At 32.8% G+C, this 25877-nt stretch overlaps 2 protein-coding genes across 2 annotated transcripts in view; both read right to left on the bottom strand.

Moving 5' to 3' along the window:
- Positions 1-19510, bottom strand: part of LOC134253211 (multimerin-1-like) — a 29047-nt gene extending 9537 nt beyond the window's left edge. The window contains exon 1 of the mRNA XM_062735723.1: positions 19490-19510. The gene's annotated coding sequence lies outside the window, so the exon portion shown is untranslated. The remainder of the gene's footprint in view (positions 1-19489) is intronic.
- Positions 15068-16239, bottom strand: LOC134253256 (collagen alpha-2(VIII) chain-like). The gene is made up of 2 exons (XM_062735769.1): positions 16069-16239; positions 15068-15502 (listed from the first exon to the last, which is right to left on the bottom strand). Exons 1-2 carry the CDS (start codon positions 16202-16204, stop codon positions 15090-15092), a joined length of 549 nt encoding a protein of 182 aa, XP_062591753.1. The 5' UTR covers positions 16205-16239; the 3' UTR covers positions 15068-15089.
- Positions 19511-25877: the final 6367 nt, after the last annotated feature.

Genomic DNA, 25877 nt, shown 5'->3' with positions numbered 1-25877 from the left:
TTCCTGAAGTATCCATGGAAGTATAACTTTTCTTGAGAAAAGAGGTGTAGCGTGATTTCTTTTAAAGGAAAATGACTGAAAAATTTCGTAAAATCCAGGAGCTTCCGTGGGCTTCGCCCCCTGGCCCCCCACAAGGGCTTCGACCCACTGGGGGCCTCAGGGCGGCCCCCAGACCCCCAACCATTTTCTGCGTACACTTCATTTCAATGCTGGCTACGCGCCTGAATTAATTATTTATTTATTTATTTATTTATCAAAATATCACAAAATATTTTAAATAAACTGATAAAATGCAACAAACTCAAAGCTACAAAAGCATACACATATTGTAAGAATTATAATTATGGATATTCCCAATTGAATTTTCTAAACCCCTGCAAGATAGGCCAAGGGAAATATAGGCTACCATGTGTATGGATGTTTGACCAATGACCTTGAATAACATGGACCGAATAAAGTTGAAGTTCATAGCTATTTTTACATTAGCTCATTTTGTTTAAATAATATTTCACTAAGTTTCTTCATTCAAAATCTGCTGATGAAGTTGGTTATTATTACCATATTGTTACCTCTTGTACCATGTGCCAAAGTTTAAAGTATGGACAGGTGGAAGATCGATCTGTTTCAATCCAATGAAATATTTGCCATCGAGCAAAATCAATGTTAATAAGATAAACCATGTTAATTCTTTGACTGAAACTTAACTTTAAAAACTGGAATTATGATAAAATATTTCATAATACAAAAAAATAAAACGGATACTTTCATCACCCACCTTTCACTTTCATTGATGCATAGAAAAGGGGAGATAACCCGTAAACCCAGTGACTAAGTACCGACAATGTATAGATGGATAAATAAATTCCGGCTTATCTCATTTATTAGTTTTTTCACAAAAAGGAGGTGAATGATGACATATAATATTGAGGATAGAGCTTTGATAACGACGCATATTCTGAGATGAACTCAAATATGCGGTATTATATATAAACATGTATAAATTTCAAAAATCAAAAGAAAAACAGGGAGTTGCTAACTAAGACGTCATTAGTATTTCCATATCATGCATAGAAATATGCATGTCCATTGCATAAAAGGAGGAATTTCACGTGACGTTCTTTCAGCCAATGAAAATTACGAAAATAATTGTCTTATATAATATTGAATATTATTGGGTTGTTGAACATATATTTGTGAATATTTACATCCACTGAATATTTTCTCCTTTATTTCTTATTAAAACCCATTGCGTTTATCACTGCATGAACTACATTAGGCATGTCGCCTGTACAGATTTGTTGATCAGTGGCTGTTCCATCAATGAAACGTATAAAGATGTTCGCATCATTAATACAATAATTAAACTTTTAAATCTTTCTTTAAATGATTGTTTAAACAGATATAAATATAAACAATAAAATGTCTTTCTTTGTTTGTTATTACTGGAATGAACGGTCGCAGCTATTGCAGAAAAAATTTACATAACCCGCTTACGCGGGTTATGTATTTTTTCTGCAACAGCTGCTTCCGTTCATTCCAGTATTAACAAAGAAAGAAAGCATTTTATTGTTTAAATATTGGCACAAGTTGGCTGTACAAATGCAATACTCCTCCAGTTTTTGAAACATTTGTTCTAACAGATCATCGCTTGCAGCGCTTGCCTCAGTATGAAAATTGGTCGTACAGGTTTCTGATTAAATCTGACTCAGAAGAATACAAAAAATAAGCTTATAAGAAGCACAATCAATGCCCATCGAAATTGCAATAGACTGTTGGAAGACTCGCTCTGAAAAAACTATATTGAATAAATGTGGATATTGTCAATCAGGAATACCAGCACTTTTTTTTTTAAAAAGGATAAAAATCACTTTATGAATATTGGCTTTATTGTGTTCATGTCCCTTTGAGAAAAATAATTATGCTATGAACAAACACATTACATGTACTTTTCACATTCAAAAGATATTCCAGTACAATGTAACAATTACTAAAAATAAATATTCTACTATTTGGTAAAAAGAAATATACAACAATAGTAGATCTAACATAATCTCACTAACATTAGTAAGACATCTATAAAATAGTGATAGTCTCAAACTATAGATTTAAAAAAAAAGCTCTTTCACATCACTGATTTGATACTGACGTGCTACTGACGTGCTACTGACATGCTACTGACATGACACTAAGATAACATAGTCTTCACTTTGATCAACACTGATTTACAATCTCATGTCATGATGAAAGCACACTACATTTCAGTGTAATAAGCAGAAACAAATTGTACCTATGTCAACATCATTGTAAAAAACTTAATGATTTGCTCAACAAAACTCTGAACTATGTTCGAGACATACGGTGCACTTCTTATATATGTAAAAAAAAAAAATTGAAAGAAAAATATACGTAGAAAAATAGAGAATAACTCAAATGAAAACAAATGCAGGCCAAATAAATGAGTGATTGATATGATAAATATTTGTAAAAGTTCTTCATATCCAAGTTTCTATTTCTGTATCTAAAGAATATTCATAAACATTGTCTTTTGTATCAAACAAAACTCTCAAAATTTTTATTATTAGATCAAAAAGTGCACAGTTAAAATGGACTAGCCTTCAGACACTCCAACATATATGTACCCTAGAATATTTTCAAAGGAAGGAAGTCATCATATGTCATTATGTGATATGCCAAAGCGAGTTTGCTTCCTAAAATACATGTATAGAGAAACTCTTTGTGCGACAGCTTTCACTCTGGAGTACAAACACTGCTTTTATAATGGTAAATCAGAACAATTATGGCAACAATTTTAAATATATGAATGATTTCTTACACTCAACATCTTCATTTATGACAAACCATATAAAAAATTATTATTTATAAATACACTGACTTAAAGCAGATCTTTAAGAACTGATTGTGAAACTATGTACCCTAGTCTTCAGTCATTATACTGATACATGGGAAAGAGGCACGGGATAAAGGTAAGCAGCAATAAAATAGATCTACTGATTCCACATCTGACATGATGTGCAAAATGCTAACTATAAAACACTGTATAATTTTAGCTGTAAAGTAAGCTTATGATAAAAAAAAACTATTGTAAAGTATTTTTTTTATTTATATTCAAGTTATTCACAAAAAAGCTACATGTTTGTCCCATTATTTATGAAATCGATTCTTTGGGTGAGAAAATAATTAAGAGCAGTTTAAGCATGATTGATACCATGAAACATAAAAAAGGAAAGGGTTAAAATATACCTACACCAAATAACAAATAAGGCACAAGTATTACAGCACAAGAAGCAAGAACAGTAACTAAATATGGGCAGAATAGAAGCAGCTTACCGGTAAAAGCTAACACAATTATAACTTAATACTGAGCCTTTGTGAACAGCTTTATCATGAAACATGCTTTTAGGCAGCTTGTTAAAAGGAAGAAAACTCTTTTCATTCTAAGCTGAAAATTGGGATATAAAATTCAGTGTAATAATTCAATAACTTTGTAGTAGTGTTATGTTACTTTAACTTAGATATTGCATTCATGATAAACATAGACCTAAATCGCTTTAGGTCTATGTTATAAACAATTTTAATATCTTAGTTCTAGGTGGGTTTTTTACCCTCTAAACAAGTAAATATAAGTTAATTTCTGTTTCTAGCCACCTTCTTTTTCTTATGAGATCCCCCATTCCAAAAGAGTTCACAAGTGTTCTTCAAATAGCCAATGATAGGATTTTCTGTTTTGAAAATGTGTCATGTAAACAAATGGAAAAAAGCCATGACATGACTTACTTGTAATAAATAACAAAAAAAACAAGCAGAAAAAATTGTTATTTGTGTAGCAGCTTTAAATTTGTACTTTTCTCCCAAATTGTCTTCCAATTTAAACACATTATTTATCAAAATGAAAAAGGAATATGTATCAAGGTAAAAATGGTTTGTGCAAATCTGCACAACGCACAATATATTCCTCAAACATTTTTTTTATCTAAAAAACATCTCAACATTGCTACTGTTTTGCATGCTGTTCACAACCTAAATTAGACTATCTGTATTGTTTAACAAGAATTAAACGTCTTGGGTTTCATTTCTTCCCAACTTACAAAAGCAAATGGTAAAATGTTTCAAAACTTCATAAATCTCATCCATGGTAAGACAGATCTATATGTTTAACTCATTCATTCAATACATACAGCGTCATTTTTCATACAACATCGAAATACTGGAAGTAAACTTATAGAATTTAAAGCAAGTATCATTTATACACTCACTGCATGTACACCAGATACAAAAAAAAAATAAAATAAAAAAAATAGAGATGAGACTTAATCAAAATGCCTGATATATAAAGTTTATGAGACTCCAAATAATTATGAACTTTTCCTTCATACAATCTACATTCCTATAGGTATACTCTGTGGATTATATTATGAATCACAAAATGTGTTCTGGGTTCATTTTGGTTAAAAAGTACTACCACGTTATGTGATCTTTTATACTTTGAAAAAAATAGTAAATTCTTACTTTGAAAAAAAAAGAAGGGTAATTTTTCCATATATATTTATATACCATATAAATAAGTATCAAATTTCACATCTGATTGTTATGAAACGGAAAAAGGTAAATAATTTTTTTTTAAATGGATCAATATAAAATATCAATTGAAAGAAAATGAATATAGACAATAAAATCAGTTTAGCCAGGACAAGAGATTCACAATTTTAAATTTTACAAAAAAAAAATGGAAATACTGTTATAGCAAAATGTCTACAGACAGCACCTTTGGAAATTAACCAGTCAAAAATAATCCATGTAGCAGAAAAGCTGACTAAAATTTTTGTAACAACATATTAATACATATGCTTACTGTCAAAAGGGTTAAATATTGTCTACTAAACACAGTTACACAAAAATTGTTTTTAAAAAATTGTGAAACTCAGCTGGTCCATGCTACATTATAGTGCATATGTTGAAATAAGCCTACAATTATAAGTGCTATTATACCAATTAACAATAGTCATCCAGATATTTTATGGATCAAACTTGATCAAAGTTTCTTTAGATTACAAAGAGATATTTATCTTGCAGTAGTTTATGTATCTCCCGAATATTATAATGGCAATGTGAATGACATTGAACAAATATATTCAGTTTTACTAGGTGACATAGTAAAATATAGTAGAATTGGTGACGTAATAATTCAAGGTGACTTCAATGCATACACCAATACCCAACCTGATTTTGTTATATTTGATTCTGAATGTATTAATTCAGATGATGTTCTTTATCAACCAGATAAACTTTTGTCAAGAAATAATCTTGACCACAAGCACATTAACAATAGTGGCAAAAATCTTCTGAACCTTTGTATAGAATCGGGTTTACGAATCTTAAACGGTAGAACAACGGGTGACCTAACAGGTCGACCCACCTGTATAACCTATAACGGTTGCAGTCTAGTTGATTATTGTCTTGTATCAAAAGACTTTCTAAATTCAATTGGTTATTTTGAAGTACTAGATTTTACTTCCCTATCAAACCATTGTCCAATTAGTTGTGCAATATTTGACAGCTTCTGTTCAGAACCAAGCTCAAATAACTCAAATAATTTAAAACCAGTTCCTGGAAAGTTTTTGTGGAATAATGATGCAATAGAATCTTACACTAAAAACATTCACAGCAATCTATTCCAAATTAAATTTTCAGATTTTTTTAAGGATGAATTTTCTGATAGTGATTCCATTTCAAAAGCCTTCAGCTCAATACTTGTTGAATGTGCAAAAATATCGACTAAACTTATGAAGAGAGGACCTAGGCATAAAACTCGTAAAAATAAGAAAAAACCGTGGTTCTCACAGTCATGTTCTGATCTGCGAATTACAGTAAAAAATTATTAAAAACTTGTAAACAAGAACCCTTTTAATGGGGAATATAGGAAAATGTTCTATGTACATACAAAGCAAAATACAGATGATTTTGTAAATTTGAGGAGCAAAATTACAGAACACAATATTTAATGACATTAAAAACAAGATTAATAAAAATCCAAAGTCATTCTGGAAATTACTCAATAAATTAGATAAAATCAATACTGGACAAATTTCATCTCATGATGTTCACCCTGAGGAATTTTATGAGTTTTTTTTTAAAAAAAACTCAACAATAATTTTCATAAAAGTATAATAGATAAATTTCATGTCTTGAAAGAAAAACTACATCATAACCATTTCCTTGAACCAGAAATTACTATCACTGAAATAAGGAGTGCCCTTAAATCCCTGAAAAATGGAAAGAGTTCTTCTATGGATATGATATCAAATGAAATGTAAAAAAATGGGGGATCTGTAATGCTGAAACCTCTTGAAAAATTATATAACTTTATACTTAATTCTGGTATATTCTCAAAAAGTTAGAATGAGAGCTACTTAGTTTTACTGTATAAGTCGGGTAATAGGCTTGATCCTAATAACTACCGAGGTATATCAATTACTTCAAATCTAGGAAAACTTTTCAACAGAATAATCCATACTAGGCTACTTGAATTTGTAAACTCTGCATCACTGATAAGTGAAAACCAAATTGGTTTTAAGGAAAATTGTAGAACATCAGACCATTTGTTCTCAATAAAAACAATAATCGATCACTACAAAAACAAAAAGGTTTATGCTGCTTTTATTGATCTTAGAAAAGCATTTGACACTGTATGGAGATTTGGTTTATTAAATAAACTTCTTGAATGTAATATTTCCCAAAAAATGTTCAATATTTTATTTTCAATGAATAGTAATACAATGAGTAGAATCAAATTTTCTGATGGATTAAGTGATGTATTCAATTCTGAGTGTGGTATCAAACAAGGGGATGTCTTAAGCCCCACACTTTTTAATGTTTTTAGCTCACCTGAGCCGAAGGCTCAAGTGAGCTTTTCTGATCAAAATTTGTCCGTTGTCTGTCGTCGTTCACGTGACGGTCGTTGGCGTTGTCGTTATTGTCGTTAACTTTTCACATTTTCGACTTCTTCTCAAGAACCACTGGGCCAATTTCAACCAAACTTGCCACAAAGTATCCTTAGGTAAAGAGGATTCAAGTTTGTTCAAATGAAGGGCCACGCCCTCTTCCAAGGGGAGATAATTATGAATAAGTGAAAAATTAATGGCATTTAAAAAAATCTTCTCATGAACCACTGGGCCAAGAAAGATGAAACTCATGTGGAAGCATCCTCAGGTAGCGACGATTTAAGTTTGTTCAAATCATGACCCCCAGGGGTTATGACGGGGCCACAATGGCTGATCAAAGTTTTACATAGGAGTATATAGAGAAAATCTTTAAAAATCTTCTTCTCAAGAACCACTGGTGCAGGAAAGATGAAACTCATGTGGAAGCATCCTCAGGTAGTGTAAATTCAAGTTTGTTCAAATCATGACCCCCAGGGGTTGGGCGGGGGCACAATGGCCGATCAAACTTTTACATAGGAATATATAGGGAAAATCTTTAAAAATCTTCTTCTCAAGAACCACTGGTCCAGGAAAGATGAAACTCGTGTGGAAGCATCTTCAGGTAGTGTAGATTCAAGTTTATCCAAATCATGACCCCCAGGGGTAGGGTGGGGCCACACTGGCTTATCAAAGTTTTACATAGGAATATAAGGGAAAAATCTTTATAAAAATCTTCTTCTCAAGTACTTCAAAGCAATGATTAGTGATAGTATAGGAAGAAACTGTTTTTAAAAAATCTTTTTATCAAGAACAGCAAAGTCATATGCTGTATTAATATGAAAGCATTCTTAAGTAGTATTAAATTCAAGTCCCCCTCCCCCCTCACCTTTGATAAACTTTTCAGATTTGATCTGATTTGTGTTTTTTCCTACGATTTGCTCAGGTGAGCGATGTGGCACCTGGACCTCTTGTTATTGATGGTATTGTCCATGACTTAAAAAATGGAAATTGTGATCCTGTACAAGTAAACAATATTCATGTAAATTGTCTGTTATATGCTGATGATATTGTAATCTTTTCAGAAAGCAAAAGCGGTTTACAAACCAGTCTTGATATTCTCAGTAACTATTGCTCAAATTGGAAACTTCAAGTTAATGTAGATAAATCTAAAGTTATGATATTTAACTCAAATGGTAAGCCTCAAGGTAATGAATTTAGTTTTAATGGTAATGCAATACAAATTGTACCAAGATACTGTTATTTAGGTTTTATGATGAAATGTAATAGGAAGTTTAATTTAGCAACAGCTGTGCTTATTGAAAAGGCTAGGAAAATGTTTTAAACATGTTTTAAAATGAAAAGAATTATTGGATTTGATAACCCATGTAAACTTTTAGAAAAACTCTTTGATGCTATTGTACTTCCAGTTCTTCTCTATTGTAGTGAAATACACATGTATGGGGAGTGGATCTCTCATCCAAAGATATTTCAAATATTGAAATTTTCACTTAAAATTTATTAAAGACATCCTTGGAGTGCACTGCAAAACATCCAATGCTGGTTGTTTAGCAGAACTTAAAAGACTACCACTTTGGTCCAAAATTTCCCTCTCAAGTATCAAATATTGGAATCACCTGAAAACTTCTGATTCTTTGGCCTTTAAACTTTACCAATCCACAAGTAACTGTAATTCTTGGACTAAAAAATTATTTTCTATTCTAGATAATCTTGGATTCTCTAACATTACAAAATATACAGGTTCCATCCAACACCTTTTACCAAACATTAAACAAAGAATCATTGATCAGTGCACTCAAGAGCAAACATCAAAAATGTTTGGTTCAGAAAAACTCGATTTCTTCAAGAAAGTATACTCAGGAAAAAGAAGTCCTTATGTTGATTTACTCAAAAAAAGATCTGAGAGATCCTCTCTTAGTAAAATTAGACTAAGCGCACATAAACTTGCAATAGAAAGTGGTAGCTATATTTCCACATCAAGAAATGAAAGATATTATAATGTTTGCAATACTGGTGTGATTGAGGATGAAATACATTTTGTTTTTCACTGTAATTCTTACTCTAAGCTAAGAAACACATTCTTTAGTAATATTTATAACATAACAAAGAAAAATATTAATCTTAGCAATGAGAATTATATGCTACAATTATATGTAAACAGTAATATACAAAAAGTCTTGAAAGTTACTGTTAAATTTATCAGAGACTGTTTTGATCTTAGAAGTCAATTACTTGACGATTCTTGAAAAAATATGTAAACATTATTTAATGTTGTTCAGTGGGCCTTTGCCAATTATTGTAATTGTGTTTGTGCCAATAAAGTATTTGTATTTGTATATAATTTCTATAATTTAATTTTAATGCATAATTAACTAATTTATATTTACCAAATTAAAAAAAATAAATAGGGTCAAATAAAAATAAATAAATAAATATAATAATCAGAATTCTTTGAATCAACACTTTATTTATATCGCACGCTGCTACAAAACTATAAAAATGCATCACATTTTTAATTCTAATTATTCATTCATTTAATTTCTTATTTCTAAGGTTAATTTGTTATCTAAAAAATATCATAGTGTGAATTATTAAACCACATACTTAGTTGTATCATGAAGGACCTGTTATACATGTAGTACATGTCTCCGTTCTCTAAATACATTTTTTTACTGTTTACTGCAGTAGCACGTACTCAACAGAACATCGAATTTTTTTTTACCTCATCCATTGTAAGTTTTTTCAAAAATTATTTTAATTTTTAGTTCCTTTTTATTTGAATTAATTAGTTCAAAGATTGGCATATACTGGTTATGAAAGAAAAGTTAGAAAAAGAGAGATGATTTCTTTTCCGGACTCTACAGATAAGTCTCAATACATTTCTTTGAGTGTTGAAAAAGTGGTGTTTGTAATTGATATTCGTAACACAGTCAAGGTTGTTACTTGTACGTGCATTGCTTCTTGGAAAATCTAAAAAAAAAAATACTAGTTGAGATTAGATGTAATTTTTATCAAAGAGGCATAATACCAAAGCTATTAATTACAGTAAAACTCGTGTAGTACGAACACGGATATTGCGAATTCACGGATATAGCGAAGTTATCTTGGATCCCCAGCTATGCGAATTTAAAATTTCCTTATACAGATTTAACGAATTAAGGATATAGCGAAATAATTTCACAGGTCTTGGCGACTTCAATATAATCGAGTTTTACTTTACTCAGTATATTTTACTGATTGCACCCTTCCCCTCTATGATATCAAATCAAGATTCCAATATTTCATCAGGTCTTTTTATTGAGGCGCCTGCATGGTGCAGTGGTTAGATTATTTTCCCATGAGTCGCGGAGTATAGAGATCCTTAAGTCGCGGGTTCAAATCTCATTTCGGAAATGGAACATAATATTTTGAATAAAAAGTTCTCGAAAGGGTAGATAAAAAAAGCTAACAAACAAATCTGTCCCTTGAATTTGCGTATCTCTTAAATGACCATGCAATTACATGAATTTATATTGTTTTCTTTAACATTTGTATGTTTAATTTAGAAATTTTTTTATATCATTATGCCTTTGGGATTTAAAAAAAAACGTTTTGTAGGCAATATTTACACGATCATCATGTTCTAAAACTAGTATTTATGTACATGTTAATAAGAAAGGGTCATAGATTTCAATGGAAAGAAAATTACAAATGATTGATTGATTGTTGTTTAATGTCCCTCTCAAGATTTTTTCACTCATATTGAGACGCCTTCACTTGCCGGAAGAGGGCTACAAATTCTAACCTAAAGACTGCACTTAGGGCTATTAAACAGTGAGAGATCTATGCAAAATATTAATACTAGTATTCATATTGCAAAATACACTGTAATGCTGAATGATACTAATGTATTTTTTATTTGAATTCGTCCGTAAAATTATAACTGATGAAATCCAATTAACAGCATTTTTCATATTCGTATCTGCCAGTGACTTGAATTTTATAAATGATCATGGCATAACATTTTTTTTTAAAAGACTTTGAATCAGATATTTAATTGTCATAAATCATTTGATATGCATACATGTACATGTACTAGAATATAAGCTTCTAATGTTTCTTAGTTGCAAAGTTATTATCGGAAAGGACTGCATTAACAGACAGACTTCTTGTAAGTTGATTCCTGTCAACAGTCACGTCCCTCAATACCAAGTTTTTGCTAAAATGTTAAAAATTTTCTTTTCCTAAAAAAAAAAAGATACAGTTAAACAAAAACAAAAAAAAACAAAAAACAAAAAAACAACAAAAAGAAATCGCCAAAAATTAACAATTATTTTTGTTAGGTAAATAACAACAAAAACTGGTCTGAAAAAATATGTTTTTAAAAATGGTTGTCATGACAACGGAATTGACTATCAATTTAAATATACCGGTATTTTCTTAGTAAAAGAATCACCATTGGATATCCAAAAATATAAATATAAACATTTATTGAAGACTTTATAGATGCTACCAAAATTACAGATTTCTTAATTGTCAATGAAAGCCTTAATTTCAGATATGAAGGGATAAGTTTTGAGACGGTTTCCATGGTAACGGAATACCTAATAATATTAATTATATTTTCTTAGTAAAACAGTTACGTTGACATATCCCACAGTATACATACAATCATTAACTTAAGGCAATATATAGTTGGTATCAAAATTAAAGATTGGTTAAATGACAATAGATGGCATTAGATGCCAGATTTAGAGGTCTGAAGATGTATGTTTTTGATGATGGTTTCCATGGCAACGGAATGCCTGATCAAATTAAATTATATATTTTATGTAACACCCTTGCCTTATCACTCTCCATAGTAAAGATAAACATTTTCTGAGTGGGGGCCTTAAATGGCTCATACCATATATACTTCTTTTTGGTCATTTTTTAAAGAAATTTTCAAGATTTGAGGAAAGTGACGAAATTCATGACGTCATAATACATGAACAAAAGAAAAACAATACGTCATTTATATTTGATATGAAGTTACCAAGGGCCCAATTTAAGTTAAACTTAGCATATTTTCAACTAAAACTGAGTAGTTCTGATGTTTAAGAAATTCACAAGTCCAAAAATGGACCAATGTGAACTTTGTTCTTTAATAAAAATCACCATACTACATGTATGATAAAAACTAATAATTAATATAACACATGTAGTATGCGGAATTTTAGTTACGAAAAGAAAGGTTATAAATGCCAATAGTATGGTGGCATATTTCTGCCCCCTACATGCTAGATAAATTATGTTAACATGCAACATATTTATGTTAACATGCAATTAAGTTATTTATGTTGACATGCAAGTTATTTATCTTGACATACAAGTTACCAATCTTATAAGAAAATATAATCTAAATATGGTTTAATTTCAATATGCAAGATATTTATGTTCACATGCGGGTTTATTATGTAAACATGCATATTATTATGTTAACATGCAAGATGATTATGCTCACATGCTACTTATTTATGTCAACATTCGACTTATTTATGTCAACATGCAAGATAATAAGTTGCATATCAAAATACATATCTTGCATGTTGACATAATTATATCTTGCATGTTGACAGAAATAAGCCGCATGTTGACATAATTATCTTGCATGTTGACATAAATAAGTCGCATGCTGAAAGAATTATCATGCATGTTGACATAAATAAGTCACATTGTAAACACGTGAACATGGCCGATGTAACCCTGTAAAGTACGGTAACCACGATAATAACTAAACTGCATGACAAACGGAAATTCTGCTTTTCTCTCGTCTACGAGGGTTGTCCCAAAATTCTGTAGACAAGCGTTGTTTTGTAGGAACCTTATGTCATACATTAATGAAACTTCGTATAAAGATTAAACAAACACTATCTAATAAATTTATAGACAAATATGGAGTAACTACACAAATTATTCCAATTTAAAAGACACATTTCATTGTCTGGTGTAGGAAGGCGGCGCAATACCCAAAAGTTGCCATCAAAATTTGGTATATTATATTTAAAACCCTACGGAAAAGTAATTACTACACATGTTTTTTTTTTTTTTTTTTTTTTGGAAATGAAAATTCTTAATATTGTTTTATTAACTATATTTCCTCAAATTTGGGTGTTTATGCTTTGATAAATATGAATTCTATAACGTTTTGTGTACATGGGGTTGAAATCCGACTTTTTAAAAAATGGCGACTGCGTTGGCCCAGGCGGCGCACAGGACTATGATCAAGTGTTTTGATCCTGAATTCACCCTTACAGAAATGCACCAGTCATAAATGTTTGGTAGACTAGGAAACTTTTTTTCGTCCTTAGTATTTAAGATGACTAAAACGGTTTCTCTATGTATATGTGAATAACGGTACTAAAAACTCAAATGAAAGACAGGCTAAGAAATGGGCAAGAGTTCCATTGTGCAAATCCATTAGAGAAAACAGACACAGAGCCCTTAGAAATATAGCGTTTTCAAATTATTACTATCTCATACTAAAATAAAAGACAGGCTAAGAAATGGGCAAGAGTTCCATTGTGCAAATCCATTAGAGAAAACAGACGAAGAGCCCGTAGAAATATAGCGTTTTCAAATTATTATTCTCTCATACCTGTACACGCATATACTTTGTATACATATTTTAATGTTTCATCATATCATAGTAATTAATATATGTTACATTTATAACTATTACCGTTTCGTTTAATTTGAGAATTTGATACTGGTAATTGAAATATTTCCTCCAAAAATTTGAACCGTTAACATTTGTATTTTTTGACGTTGCGGATTGCTCCGGGTGTTAGAGAACCAATCACATTAAATGTTATTACTCAAAAAGTTTTCATGTAAATATGATAAAACTTCGTACTTTATCTGCCAAGAATACGCTTTATTCACCCTGAAAATTTTATAAAGATACGTTAATTTCTTTCAAAGATATGAGCTCAGTCTACGAAATTTTGGGACAACCCTTGTATATGTGCATCCCTCGTATATGAAGCAATAATCAAACATCACGTACATCGATAGGCAAGAAAATAACATGCCATGAAAACAATCAATTTTTAATAAAATTTTACCGATCTACTTTCACGTACCAAACTACGTTTTTCTCGATAATGTCATAACATTTATAATATTAACAGTAAATTTTGTGTGATTTTTTTTAATTGTACTAAAGCATCTGCTCGAAATGTTCGAATAAAGTTAAACATCAAATCAATCTTTAGTTTTATCAGCTTTAGCTTTTCATTAATTCTACTATTATGTTTTAGTTAGTTGTGTTATTCTTTTATAATATTTTGCGATTTCTTTTTTCATGTTTTTACTGGTCAGTAAATTTGGAATAAATAATCATAAATTGATCTCCTTTTAATATGAGGTAATATATATAAATATACAACTACCATAAAAAGGAGAACAAACAGACAAACATGCTCTGACTATGTATTAAGCCTGTAAAAAGGTGGGCGTACTCATTATCCTATGGAGATTCCAGAATATGCGATGGCCCCTTCCAATGAAAACGACTTCGAACTTCGTTAATACGAACTTTTGATTAACGTAACTACACAAAGTTGCAGTTAAGACATTGGCCATTTCTACTATTAAAATAAATATGCCCATTTTTAAAATTAATTATGTCGCAATTTCTAAGTTTCCTTAAGTGCAGTCATTCTTTATAGAGAATTGAACTGCATAAACTTGTGTATTTTGTTTGTTTATTGCACTGTATATATTTGTCACCAAGACCCTAGAAAACCATTTTCGAATCTCAAAATTCTCTTACAAGTATTTCTTTACAAACACATAAAACACTCACATATGCACGCATCAATTCAATTTATGATACCAATAACTTTTATCACAGCCCACTGTCTCAATATTTTTTTTTCGACTTGGAGTTTATAAGAAGATAAAGGCATGGAATTCCTTTAAAAATTATCGACAAATTACTGTTTACAAAAAAGTATACTTTTGCATAGAAATGGGTATGGGAATTATATTTCTGTGAAACCTATTCTTTCGTGTTATTGACAAGGAAGGAAAATGACAAAGGTATAGATATAATACTATTTTATTTAAATTTCACTCCATAATTTTTTTCTGTCTCAGCTCAACAGCCATTTATAGTTTATAGCCAGAAAATGAAGTGTATCGTCTATGCATGTTTGCTGGTCCCTGGGAGACCCCAATCCAAACCTTATCACCGTGATTAAGCTTTACAACCGCCATCTTGCTACATTGAAGCCAGGTTTTGGAATTTACATCATGACAATAAATCCAAGATTTGTAGGAGCCATTTACTGTGAGAGCTGTGAAGGCATACTGGCCTACCCAGGCTAGAGTAGTCCAGTCGAATACATACAGTCCTCCATAGGGCGCAGTGAAGATACCAGTAGAAGCGTTGTATCCTTGTCCTTCGTTCAAGTCAACCGTTTCGAACACGACCTTTGTTTTTGTAGCAAGATTTCTTTTATGGTTCTTTAATCTGACGTCAAAGGCAGCCATCTGTTCATCTGCATGTTTTCTCGATTTGTCTGATTCAAAAAGAAAAAAATGACAGTAATTACAATTCTTTTGCAACATATTTTATAAGTAATATTCTATTGTTAATATTCTTTAACAAACATACTTTGGAGATGATACATGTGCAGGCATGTGGAGTCAGAATTTTGAAAATACAGTGGAACCCGCTTAATCAAATAGTTAATTTGTCAGCCTTCTGTTATCAGTATAGCCGAATATTCGAATAGCCGATTGCTTCATTTCAAGTCCAAACAAAGATGTATACAGCTACATGTATTGACAATACATCGTAGCAAATTTCAAACTTGCACTTTCATTTCAGTTGATTACTTTACCTGTATTCTGTTAAAATTCTTTATCAACTCTTTTTTTATTTTATTAATTAAGGATTTTTGGCTATGGACTTTTTAACCTTTCTTTTTATATAAATTAAAACAAAAGAAATGGTCATACTGTAAGAGAAACGAAAAGAAAGTTTAAAAATGTCAATGCCCTTTGGCAACGGTGTGCGACTTAAAACTGGACATAGTACTAAAATTATCTCAGTTAGATTAAGATGCTATAAAAATATACAAACCCGCATTAGTTTTACATTTTTTTCTGAAAAATCCAACAGAACGACAGGTCTCTGCCACACTCTTGTAATCCTCCTGGAATGTTTTCAGTCCTGGTCTGGGCGATACTTTCTCACAGCGTGCATAAAACATCAGCATTAGAAACACAAGCAAAGAATAGGTCCCAATAGTGGTACTCATACTGACAATTACGAAATAGGACTGAACAGTTCAGAATGTGTTAAATGACTGTAAAATAATTTTTTTACACGGACCTCTAAAATATCATGGTCGGAACCAGGTGACATGGAAGAGTGTGCATCCCCTGCCGTTGGCACCACTCACACTCGCCATGTGATCCTTGACGTGATCGGGAAATAATGGAAAATCTGTTTGTGAATAATGGCCTAACGATAAGAACATGTATGAAAAACGTCAGTCAACATTTGACTTAATGATATAGATTGTATTTGCTGAAAGGATATTGAACAGAACAAAGAACTTACAAAATGATAACATCAAACTACAATTGTTTTTGTTTTATCAACTTGTATGTCAACGACTTACCTCGGTTTAGAAATTGTTCATACGTAGAGCATACTTTTGCTAAGCGAATCAGCTTTGATGTAAACCCTGCATGCAGGTGATGAAAGTGATGACTTTTTTTTTACTTTCAAGTCTTCAAGTCATTTTTTTTTATTTCTATTCTGATAATAAATATTCACAACTGTTATAATTTTTAAATCAACGACAACGTCAAGGGTTATTATGGGTTATTTTATTTCAATTGTATCACTATGTCAAATTAAAAAAATATCCCATCTATATGTAATATATGAAGATTGTAAACATGTGAACATGGCTGATGTTACTCTGTAAAGTATGCTAACCAGGGTAATAACTAAAGTGCATGACAAACGGAATGACTTCAATATTTCTATCGTTAACATCCCTCATATATGAAGCAATAATTAAACACCATGTAAAAGCAAAGAATGGGTGCACAGGGTGTTAATCGATAGGCAAGAGCACAACATGCTGTGAAAACGCTGCATTTCATTTCCGGAAATATGCATAGCATTTCCGACATTTTTTAATTTCATTTCCGACATTTTTTGTTTTCATTTCCGACATATTTTTTTTTCATTTCCGGAATTTACCTGTGCGACAATATTTTCTAAGTAAAAGTAAATGGAATTTTAAAAGTATTCATACCAAAATATTAATATATTTCGGAAATGAAATGCAGCCTATGAAAACAATCAATTTATAAATAAAGCCAAGGTATTGATAAATAATGAATGTAACAAGGATTTCAACAACCTCTTTTAAAGTCATCTTGTTCGCAAATTCTTCGGTTTGTTTTAATGAGGGTTTGTAAATATAATCTCTAGTTGGGTAGTACTCTGGTATATTTCACACCATTTGTTCGTAAGGTCATTGCTTTTATAATAAATTTGATTAGGGAATATTCCATCTATCTGATACATAGGCTCACGTTAGAAGTAGACGTTGACACCTTGTCAGAACGGATTAAATGTATCAGATCCATGTTAAAGTCACGTATTAAAAGATTGAGGGGCAAAATGAAAACCGTCTATCCTTCTGTATTCAATAAACCAGAAGTGAAAAAAGAATTAGATAGATTACACGATCGGTACGTACTGGTTCCTGCCGACAAAGCAGGTAACAAAACATTGTCTTTGTTTGTAAGATTCATTATATAAATTGTATTTTAAAAGAACTTGGATTTAATTCTACAAGTGGTAATCCTACTAATACTCATACTTCCCTTTCTAAGGAAGAAATTCTTCAAAATCACATGTCAGTTTTGAATACTTTTAATATTCCACAGAGCCAGAATGAATTTGAACTACCCTATATATATTGGATTCCGAAACTTCATAAGAATCCTTACAAACAAAGATACATTGCAGTTTCCAGTAAATGTTCAACCAATTTTTAAGCCTCTTTCGTTATCTTCACTAAGATACTGACAGTGGTGAAGGAAAAACTTCAAGAGTACTGTGCAACTATATATTCAAGAAGTGGTGTGAATCAGATGTGGATACTTAAAAATTCTAAAGAACTCTTGGACAATTTGAAATCACAAGACTTTACAAAAATCAACAGCTTAAAAACTTACGACTTTTCAACTTTATACACCACAGTTCCCTACGACAAATTAAAATCCAGGCTTTTTGATATCATTGACAGCTGCTTCTTCAATTAAAATGGAACTCGTAAATTTACTTACCTCGTCATTGGTCATTTACAAAATTATTTTGTTAAAACAGATTCTGATTGCACACATAAGTACTCTGAAGTTGACATCAAGAAGATGCTTAAGTTTCTGATTGACAATATCTATGTGGTTTTTGGAGACCAAGTATTCCAACAATCTATTGGAATTCCCATGGGTACAAATTGCGCTCCGTTATTAGCAGACTTATTTTTATATTCATATGAAGCAGAATTTATCCAAAATCTTTTGCGTGAAAAGAAGAAAACACTTGCTGTTGCCTTCAACTCGACATTTAGATATATCGACGACGTATTGTCAATTAATAATGATAATTTCCATTCCTACGTCGATACGAAATATCCTGGTGAGCTTGAGATAAAAGATACCACAGAATCCGACACTTCTGCTTCATATTTGGATATTTTACTTGAAAAAGACACTAATGGTAATCTAACAACCAAGCTATATGATAAAAGTAATGACTTTAACTTTTCCATCGTCAACTTCCCTTACTTATGCAGCAATATACCTTCATCACCTGCATACGGAGTATATATATCTCAGTTGATTCGATACGCAAGAGCATGCTCTACGTATGAGCAATTTCTTAAACGAGGTAAATTATTGACTTAGAGCAAGTTGATGAAACAAGAATATCAGCAGTCTCGTTTAAAGTCATCATTTCGTAAGTTCTATGTTCGATACAATGACCTTGTCAGCAAATAAATTTATCATTGAGTCAAATGCTGACTGACGTTTTTCATACCAATTGTTAGTCCATTATTTATACACTGAATTGACGACGGATTTTTTCCGGTATTTCCTGATCATGACAACGAGCACACGGCGGGTGTGACCGGTCGGCAGGGGATGCTCAGTCCTCCATGGCACCTGATCCCACCTATGATGTTTCGGAGGTCCGTGTTTGCTCTGCTCTGATTTTGAATATTGTTTAATGGACTTTGAGATTGAATACTCTTCGTTATCTCCATATCCTTCTTCATGTTACCGGTGTTATGTCGCAAAAGATTTCACTCCTTGTAGGCACCTGATCCCAACCATGGTATTATTATTATATTTTAAGTGCAAAGTCATTTTTGTATCAGAACTCGTACACTCGATCATGCAGGCCAAAAAAGTATTTTGATTTTTAGTTTATTACTATTTCTTTCGACTTGATAGTGTGGTTATGGACTTACCTTTCACACGGGATTTTTTTCTGTAAACCCAGATAACACCCCAAAAAATGTAAAGTTTACTATTACTTCTAACTTAACAGCTTTATATATTCATTATATAGGTTGATTACATGGTAACAGCTTGTCTAGAAATTATATTAAAATCTGATACGGCTATTGTATATACATGTATAAATTTCAAGAATCCAAAGAAAAACAGAGTTGCTAACTTTGGCGCCATTACATAGATATATATCCGTCCCACGTATATTGAATATAGCAAACATGCATTGAGACCTAGGTCCATTTAATGAATAAATGGCCCTAGTTGTTTATATACTAATTAAGGATAAATGTACCTCGAACATTTTTCCTTCTTTCTCACACTTAAGAGTTACACAAGTATTTTTTCAATATTTCTCTCAATGTAAACGTAATTTATAAATTTTAGCTGTACAAAGTGTTAAAATACACTCTGCTTAATTGACTAACACCCAATTTTTCATTTCAAATTTCATCATAAAGAAAAGATAGTTCTTTAATCCCCCGAAGAAAGTTTCCTTTGAGAGTGTTTAAAAGTTTGTATAATGAAGTTGTGTGCATATTGAATTATTTTGAATTCTGTTCCTACTCCGACACAATTTTTTACAGTGCGAAAGGCAAAACCGTTATATATAAAGTCTACGAAATGCGGAATATGAAATACTGAGTATCTGCCATGGACATAGCTTTCTTAAAATTAAAAAAAAATCGACTCCAGCATATAACAGAATACGGTAATAAACGTTTTAGTAGTTCGTGGTATTCAATCAATATTGAGACAACAAAACGCTCGCGCATTCATGACTTTTAAGGCCATGAGAAAAAAAATTAACATTCATAAACTAGTGTACCGGGGTATTATAGAAATTAATAAATATACGACATGTATTCGAAAGAGGTGGGTCCAAAGATATATCGACTTCATGGAAATCCACAGGGTCCAAACATACAAAGTTGACATCCTTTTCTGTAGGTTGTCGGTTGCTTTACTTTGTTTTATCTGTGTTAGATGAAACATCAGTGGAAGGTTACAAATTTACATCTGTACTCTTTACCTTACAACCTTTATCGAACATGAAATGCAAGGTCGAAATACTTTTCTGAGAAGTATCACCCAAAGGACTGGTCTTTACGTCCCGGATAGGGATTCGAATCCACAAGATAAGGATTGCTCGTTATATATAATGTTCCCATAAACAAGTACTTAAAATAAAATTATCCTTATTGTTACCAAACCTTACCTAGTTGCAGATGTAAAATTTTAACTCCACTGGTACTACATTGTAAGACTTCAGAAATAGGTTCAGGTTTAATAGTATTGTAATCGTTACTTTATAAATAATTTGTCTGTGCAATACTCCTCCAGTTTGTTTTAACCATTTGTTCTAATACAGTGCAGGGAAATAATTTTGTTACAGCATCAATGCTGATTTTGGTGCTTCCTATGCTTGCTGATTTTGATGCTTCCTTTGCTTGCTGATTTTGATGCTAGTTATCCTTATCCTGACCCTGGTTTGATGCTTATCCTGATGCTGGTTTGAAACTAGGTCAATGCTAGTAATGCTACCGGAAGTAGGATTATCCTGCCGGAAGTGGATAATTCAAAAACAACATCGCTATTTTAAGCCATTAAAAATAATTTTTGGGGTAATTTTTATTTGTAATTTGTATTAAATGACTTTCCTTTATCTGTTTTCTCTTTGGTCAATGCTAGTTCTATCCTTTGCTTGCTGATGCTGATCCAAATAATGCTGTTTTTTTAAATGCTGATGCTGATGCTAGTTCTATCCTGATCCTACTTATGCTGATCCTGATGCTGGTTTATGTAACAAAATTAGTTCCCTGCACTGTAAGTCATCGCTTGCCTCAGTATGAAAATTGATCATACAGGTTTCTGATTAATAAACATTCAGCTGATAAGGAGCCCATCGAAATTCCAGCAGATCGTTGGAAGACCCGCTCTGAAAAATTATTCTGGACAAAAAAGTTAAGGATCATCAAATTAATTATGTTTTACACATACTGTATCATAGAAAACAGAATGCAGTTTTAATTTTAGTATCATATTTTATATTTAAAAAGTAAAAATTAAACATTGGATGCGATAAATTTGTTTGAACACACAATACGAATTGTTCATTACGGTCACTTTAGAATTCGGCATGTTGGGGGTAGACCTGAAAATGAGATTTTTTTTCCGAAGAGTCAAATGACGTCACTAAAGTGATTGCCAGTATTTTGTATGACCTCCCCGCAAGGCCCTGCAGCGCAGACCCATGATGCCCGTCAGCCGTCCAACGCTAGCCTGAGGGATCTGTTGCCATTCCTCCTGCAATGCTGTCTGAAGCTCCCATCGATTTTGGGGAAGTGTAAGACGAACTGAAATGCGTTGCTAAAGAATGTTCTAGGCATGTTCAATAACTTCAGGTCTAGAAAACTACTTGTCGGGTCCATACGCTAAGTTATTTCACTTTCCATGTACTCGTTTACGATTCGGACTCTGTGAGGTCGAGCATTATCGTCCATTAAGATATAATCCTCCTTCAGAATACATGCAATACGTCTAGCAATAGGATGAAGAATATCATTTCGGTATTTCAAACCTGTTAGGTTGCCTTCCAAAATGTTTAGATCAGTTCTGCAGTCAACACTTATGCCTGTCCAAATCATCACCAAACCTCCATTTACTCTGTATTGCTCAGAAATGATACAATCAGCATATCTTTCCCCATTTGCAATCCAAACAAGTCTTCTGTCATCATGGAAGTCAAACAAAATTGCGACTCGTCTGAGAAGAGAACAGAACACCAATGACGTTATTGCCAAATTTTTTGTGTTCCGTTACCCACTGTAATCGATTTCTGAGGCACTCTAATTTTAATACAGGACGTGCGACTGGTCGGTGAGCCTTGAGATTTGTTTCCTGAAGTCTGTTTCAAACTGTTTGAGTAGAAATCCGTCTGTCCGTTGCTCTCTGATGCCCAGTTTTAAGCTTAAGAGCACTTTGGAAGCGGTGCGTCTCAGCAAAATTGGCCAAATAACGATCCTCACGGACTGCAGTACACCTTGGACGTCCCGATTTTAGCCTTTTTTGACAATTTTCTGCCTGTAAATATCGGTTCCATAACTGTTAATTCCGCATTTGGAAATATAAAGTCTTTCTGCAACGTGACGTTGCGTTTTGCCAGCTTCCAGCATCCATGCTGCCATGGAGTGTTCGTCCATACTCATATGCCTCCTAATAGCGTCTTATCACCAGTTCTGGCCAGATACACTTACTTTTTTAACGCCACGTACTTTCTTGACCAATATGTCCAAAAACTCAATAAACACGTGTGACTTGAGTAATTCCGCATTTGGAAATATAAAGTCTTTCTGCAACGTGACGTTGCGTTTTGCCAGCTTCCAGCATCCATGCTGCCATGGAGTGTTCGTCCATACTCATATGCCTCCTAATAGCGTCTTATCACCAGTTCTGGCCAGATATACTGAAATTTTCTTATGTTCACTAAAGAAAACCCTCTTTGATACTGTTCCACTTACTTTTTTAACGCCACGTACTTTCTTGACCAATATGTCCAAAAACTCAATAAACACGTGTGACTTAAGTATCGAATCATGTTACAATGTAATGACATGATTTTAAAACTACTTAAGCCTTGTTTTCACATAAATTCATGGGTATGAAAAAATTATTATTCTGTAAAAATATGATCCCTAACTTATTTTGCCCAGTATATATTAATATGGATATTGTCAATCAAGGGCACCATCCTTTTAAAATGGATAACAATCACTTTATGAATATTGGCTTTTTCAATTTTATTATAAATGTTTAGATCAGTTCTGCAGTCAACACTTATGCCTGTCCAAATCATCACCAAACCTCCGTTTACTCTGTATTGCTCAGAAATGATACAATCAGCACATCTTTCCCCATATGCAATCCAAACAAGTCTTCTGTCATCATGGAAGTCAAACAAAATTGCGACTCGTCTGAGAAGAGAACAGAACACCAATGACGTTATTGCCAAATTTTTTGTGTTCTGTTACCCACTGTAGTCGATTTCTGAGGCACTCTAATTTTAATACAGGACGTGCGACTGGTCGGTGAGCCTTGAGATTTGCTTCTTGAAGTCTGTTTCAAACTGTTTGAGTAGAAATCCGTCTGTCCGTTGCTCTATGATGCCCAGTTTTAAGCTTAAGAGCACTTTGGAAGCGGTGCATCTCAGCAAAATTGGCCAAATAACGATCCTCACGGACTGCAGTACACCTTGGACGTCCCGATTTTAGCCTTTTTTGACAATTTTCTGCCTGTAAATATCGGTTCCATAACCGTTAATTCCGCATTTGGAAATATAAAGTCTTTCTGCAACGTGACGTTGCGTTTTGCCAGCTTCCAGCATCCATGCTGCCATGGAGTGTTCGTCCATACTCATATGCCTCTTAATAGCGTCTTATCACCAGTTCTGGCCAGATATACTGAAATTTTCTTATGTTCACTAAAGAAAACCCTCTTTGATACTGTTCCACTTACTTTTTTAACGCCACGTACTTTCTTGACCAATATGTCCAAAAACTCAATAAACACGTGTGACTTAAGTATCGAATCATGTTACAATGTAATGACATGATTTTAAAACTACTTAAGCCTTGTTTTCACATAAATTCATGGGTATGAAAAAATTATTATTCTGTAAAAATATGATCCCTAACTTATTTTGCCCAGTATATATTAATATGGATATTGTCAATCAAGGGCACCATCCTTTTAAAATGGATAACAATCACTTTATGAATATTGGCTTTTTCAATTTTATTATAAATGTTTAGATCAGTTCTGCAGTCAACACTTATGCCTGTCCAAATCATCACCAAACCTCCGTTTACTCTGTATTGCTCAGAAATGATACAATCAGCACATCTTTCCCCATTTGCAATCCAAACAAGTCTTCTGTCATCATGGAAGTCAAACAAAATTGCGACTCGTCTGAGAAGAGAACAGAACACCAATGACGTTATAGCCAAATTTTTTGTGTTCTGTTACCCACTGTAGTCGATTTCTGAGGCACTCTAATTTTAATACAGGACGTGCGACTGGTCGGTGAGCCTTGAGATTTGCTTCTTGAAGTCTGTTTCAAACTGTTTGAGTAGAAATCCGTCTGTCCGTTGCTCTCTGATGCCCAGTTTTAAGCTTAAGAGCACTTTGGAAGCGGTGCATCTCAGCAAAATTGGCCAAATAACGATCCTCACGGACTGCAGTACACCTTGGACGTCCCGATTTTAGCCTTTTTTGACAATTTTCTGCCTGTAAATATCGGTTCCATAACCGTTAATTCCGCATTTGGAAATATAAAGTCTTTCTGCAACGTGACGTTGCGTTTTGCCAGCTTCCAGCATCCATGCTGCCATGGAGTGTTCGTCCATACTCATATGCCTCTTAATAGCGTCTTATCACCAGTTCTGGCCAGATACACTTACTTTTTTAACGCCACGTACTTTCTTGACCAATATGTCCAAAAACTCAATAAACACGTGTGACTTGAGTAATTCCGCATTTAGAAATATAAAGTCTTTCTGCAATGTGACGTTCCGTTTTGCCAGCTTCCAGCATCCATGCTGCCATGGAGTGTTCGTCCATACTCATATGCCTCCTGATAGCGTCTTATCACCAGTTCTGGCCAGATATACTGAAATTTTCTTATGTTCACTAAAGAAAACCCTCTTTGATACTGTTCCACTTACTTTTTTAACGCCACGTACTTTCTTGACCAATATGTCCAAAAACTCAATAAACACGTGTGACTTAAGGATACACCAAAGGCTTTTTTCAAGATTTTTGTCAATTTTGAGATTTTTGGCTAAGAAAACAATGTTAATCACTGCTTTATAATGCATGAAAAATTCTTGCTGATTATTAAATGGTTTTCTAATTATTTAACAATAATCAAACATAAACACTAACACATGTGAATGTGCCGTTATTGAAGCTTCTGATTTGGTCTGTAACTGCCTGCTTCTGAAAGGAGCAATAAATCACTGTGACCACTTGGGGAATTCTTCACTAGCCACACAGAGGTTATCAGTAATTAAACTACAGGGACTCTAGATTTAGGGAAGGAGATCTAACAGGTCACTAATGACCATGAAATAGGAGGTGGAGCTTAGCTCTTGCCATTTTGCCGGGAAATCTTTCTGATTCAGAATTGAACCTATTTTACTTCATTAAAGCACCTAAATAAAGAATAGAACCTCCCATTCTTGTGAATATGCATTGGAAATATGGATAAGTGACAGGTATCCAAAGCTGAATCTCCAAGGTGTCATATATTTCTAGCTTTGGCAGACTTTGTTGTGTAATGGGTTT

The sequence above is a fragment of the Saccostrea cucullata genome, unplaced genomic scaffold, assembly GCF_032062105.1.
Source record: "Saccostrea cucullata isolate Sc308-1 unplaced genomic scaffold, CSIRO_AGI_Scuc_v1 ctg28, whole genome shotgun sequence".
NCBI classification, from domain to species: domain Eukaryota; kingdom Metazoa; phylum Mollusca; class Bivalvia; order Ostreida; family Ostreidae; genus Saccostrea; species Saccostrea cuccullata.
Note: the sequence above shows the minus strand (reverse complement) of the source record. Positions and strands in the feature narration are given on the sequence as shown.

Coding starts and splice junctions, on each gene's coding strand:
- LOC134253256 (XM_062735769.1), bottom strand. CDS start 16,204: ATGCTGATGTTTTATGCACGCTGTGAGAAAGTATCGCCCAGACCAGGA. Junction 15,503..16,068: donor AAAATGTAAAACTAATGCGG/GTTTGTATATTT, acceptor TTTTTGAATCAG/ACAAATCGAGAAAACATGCA.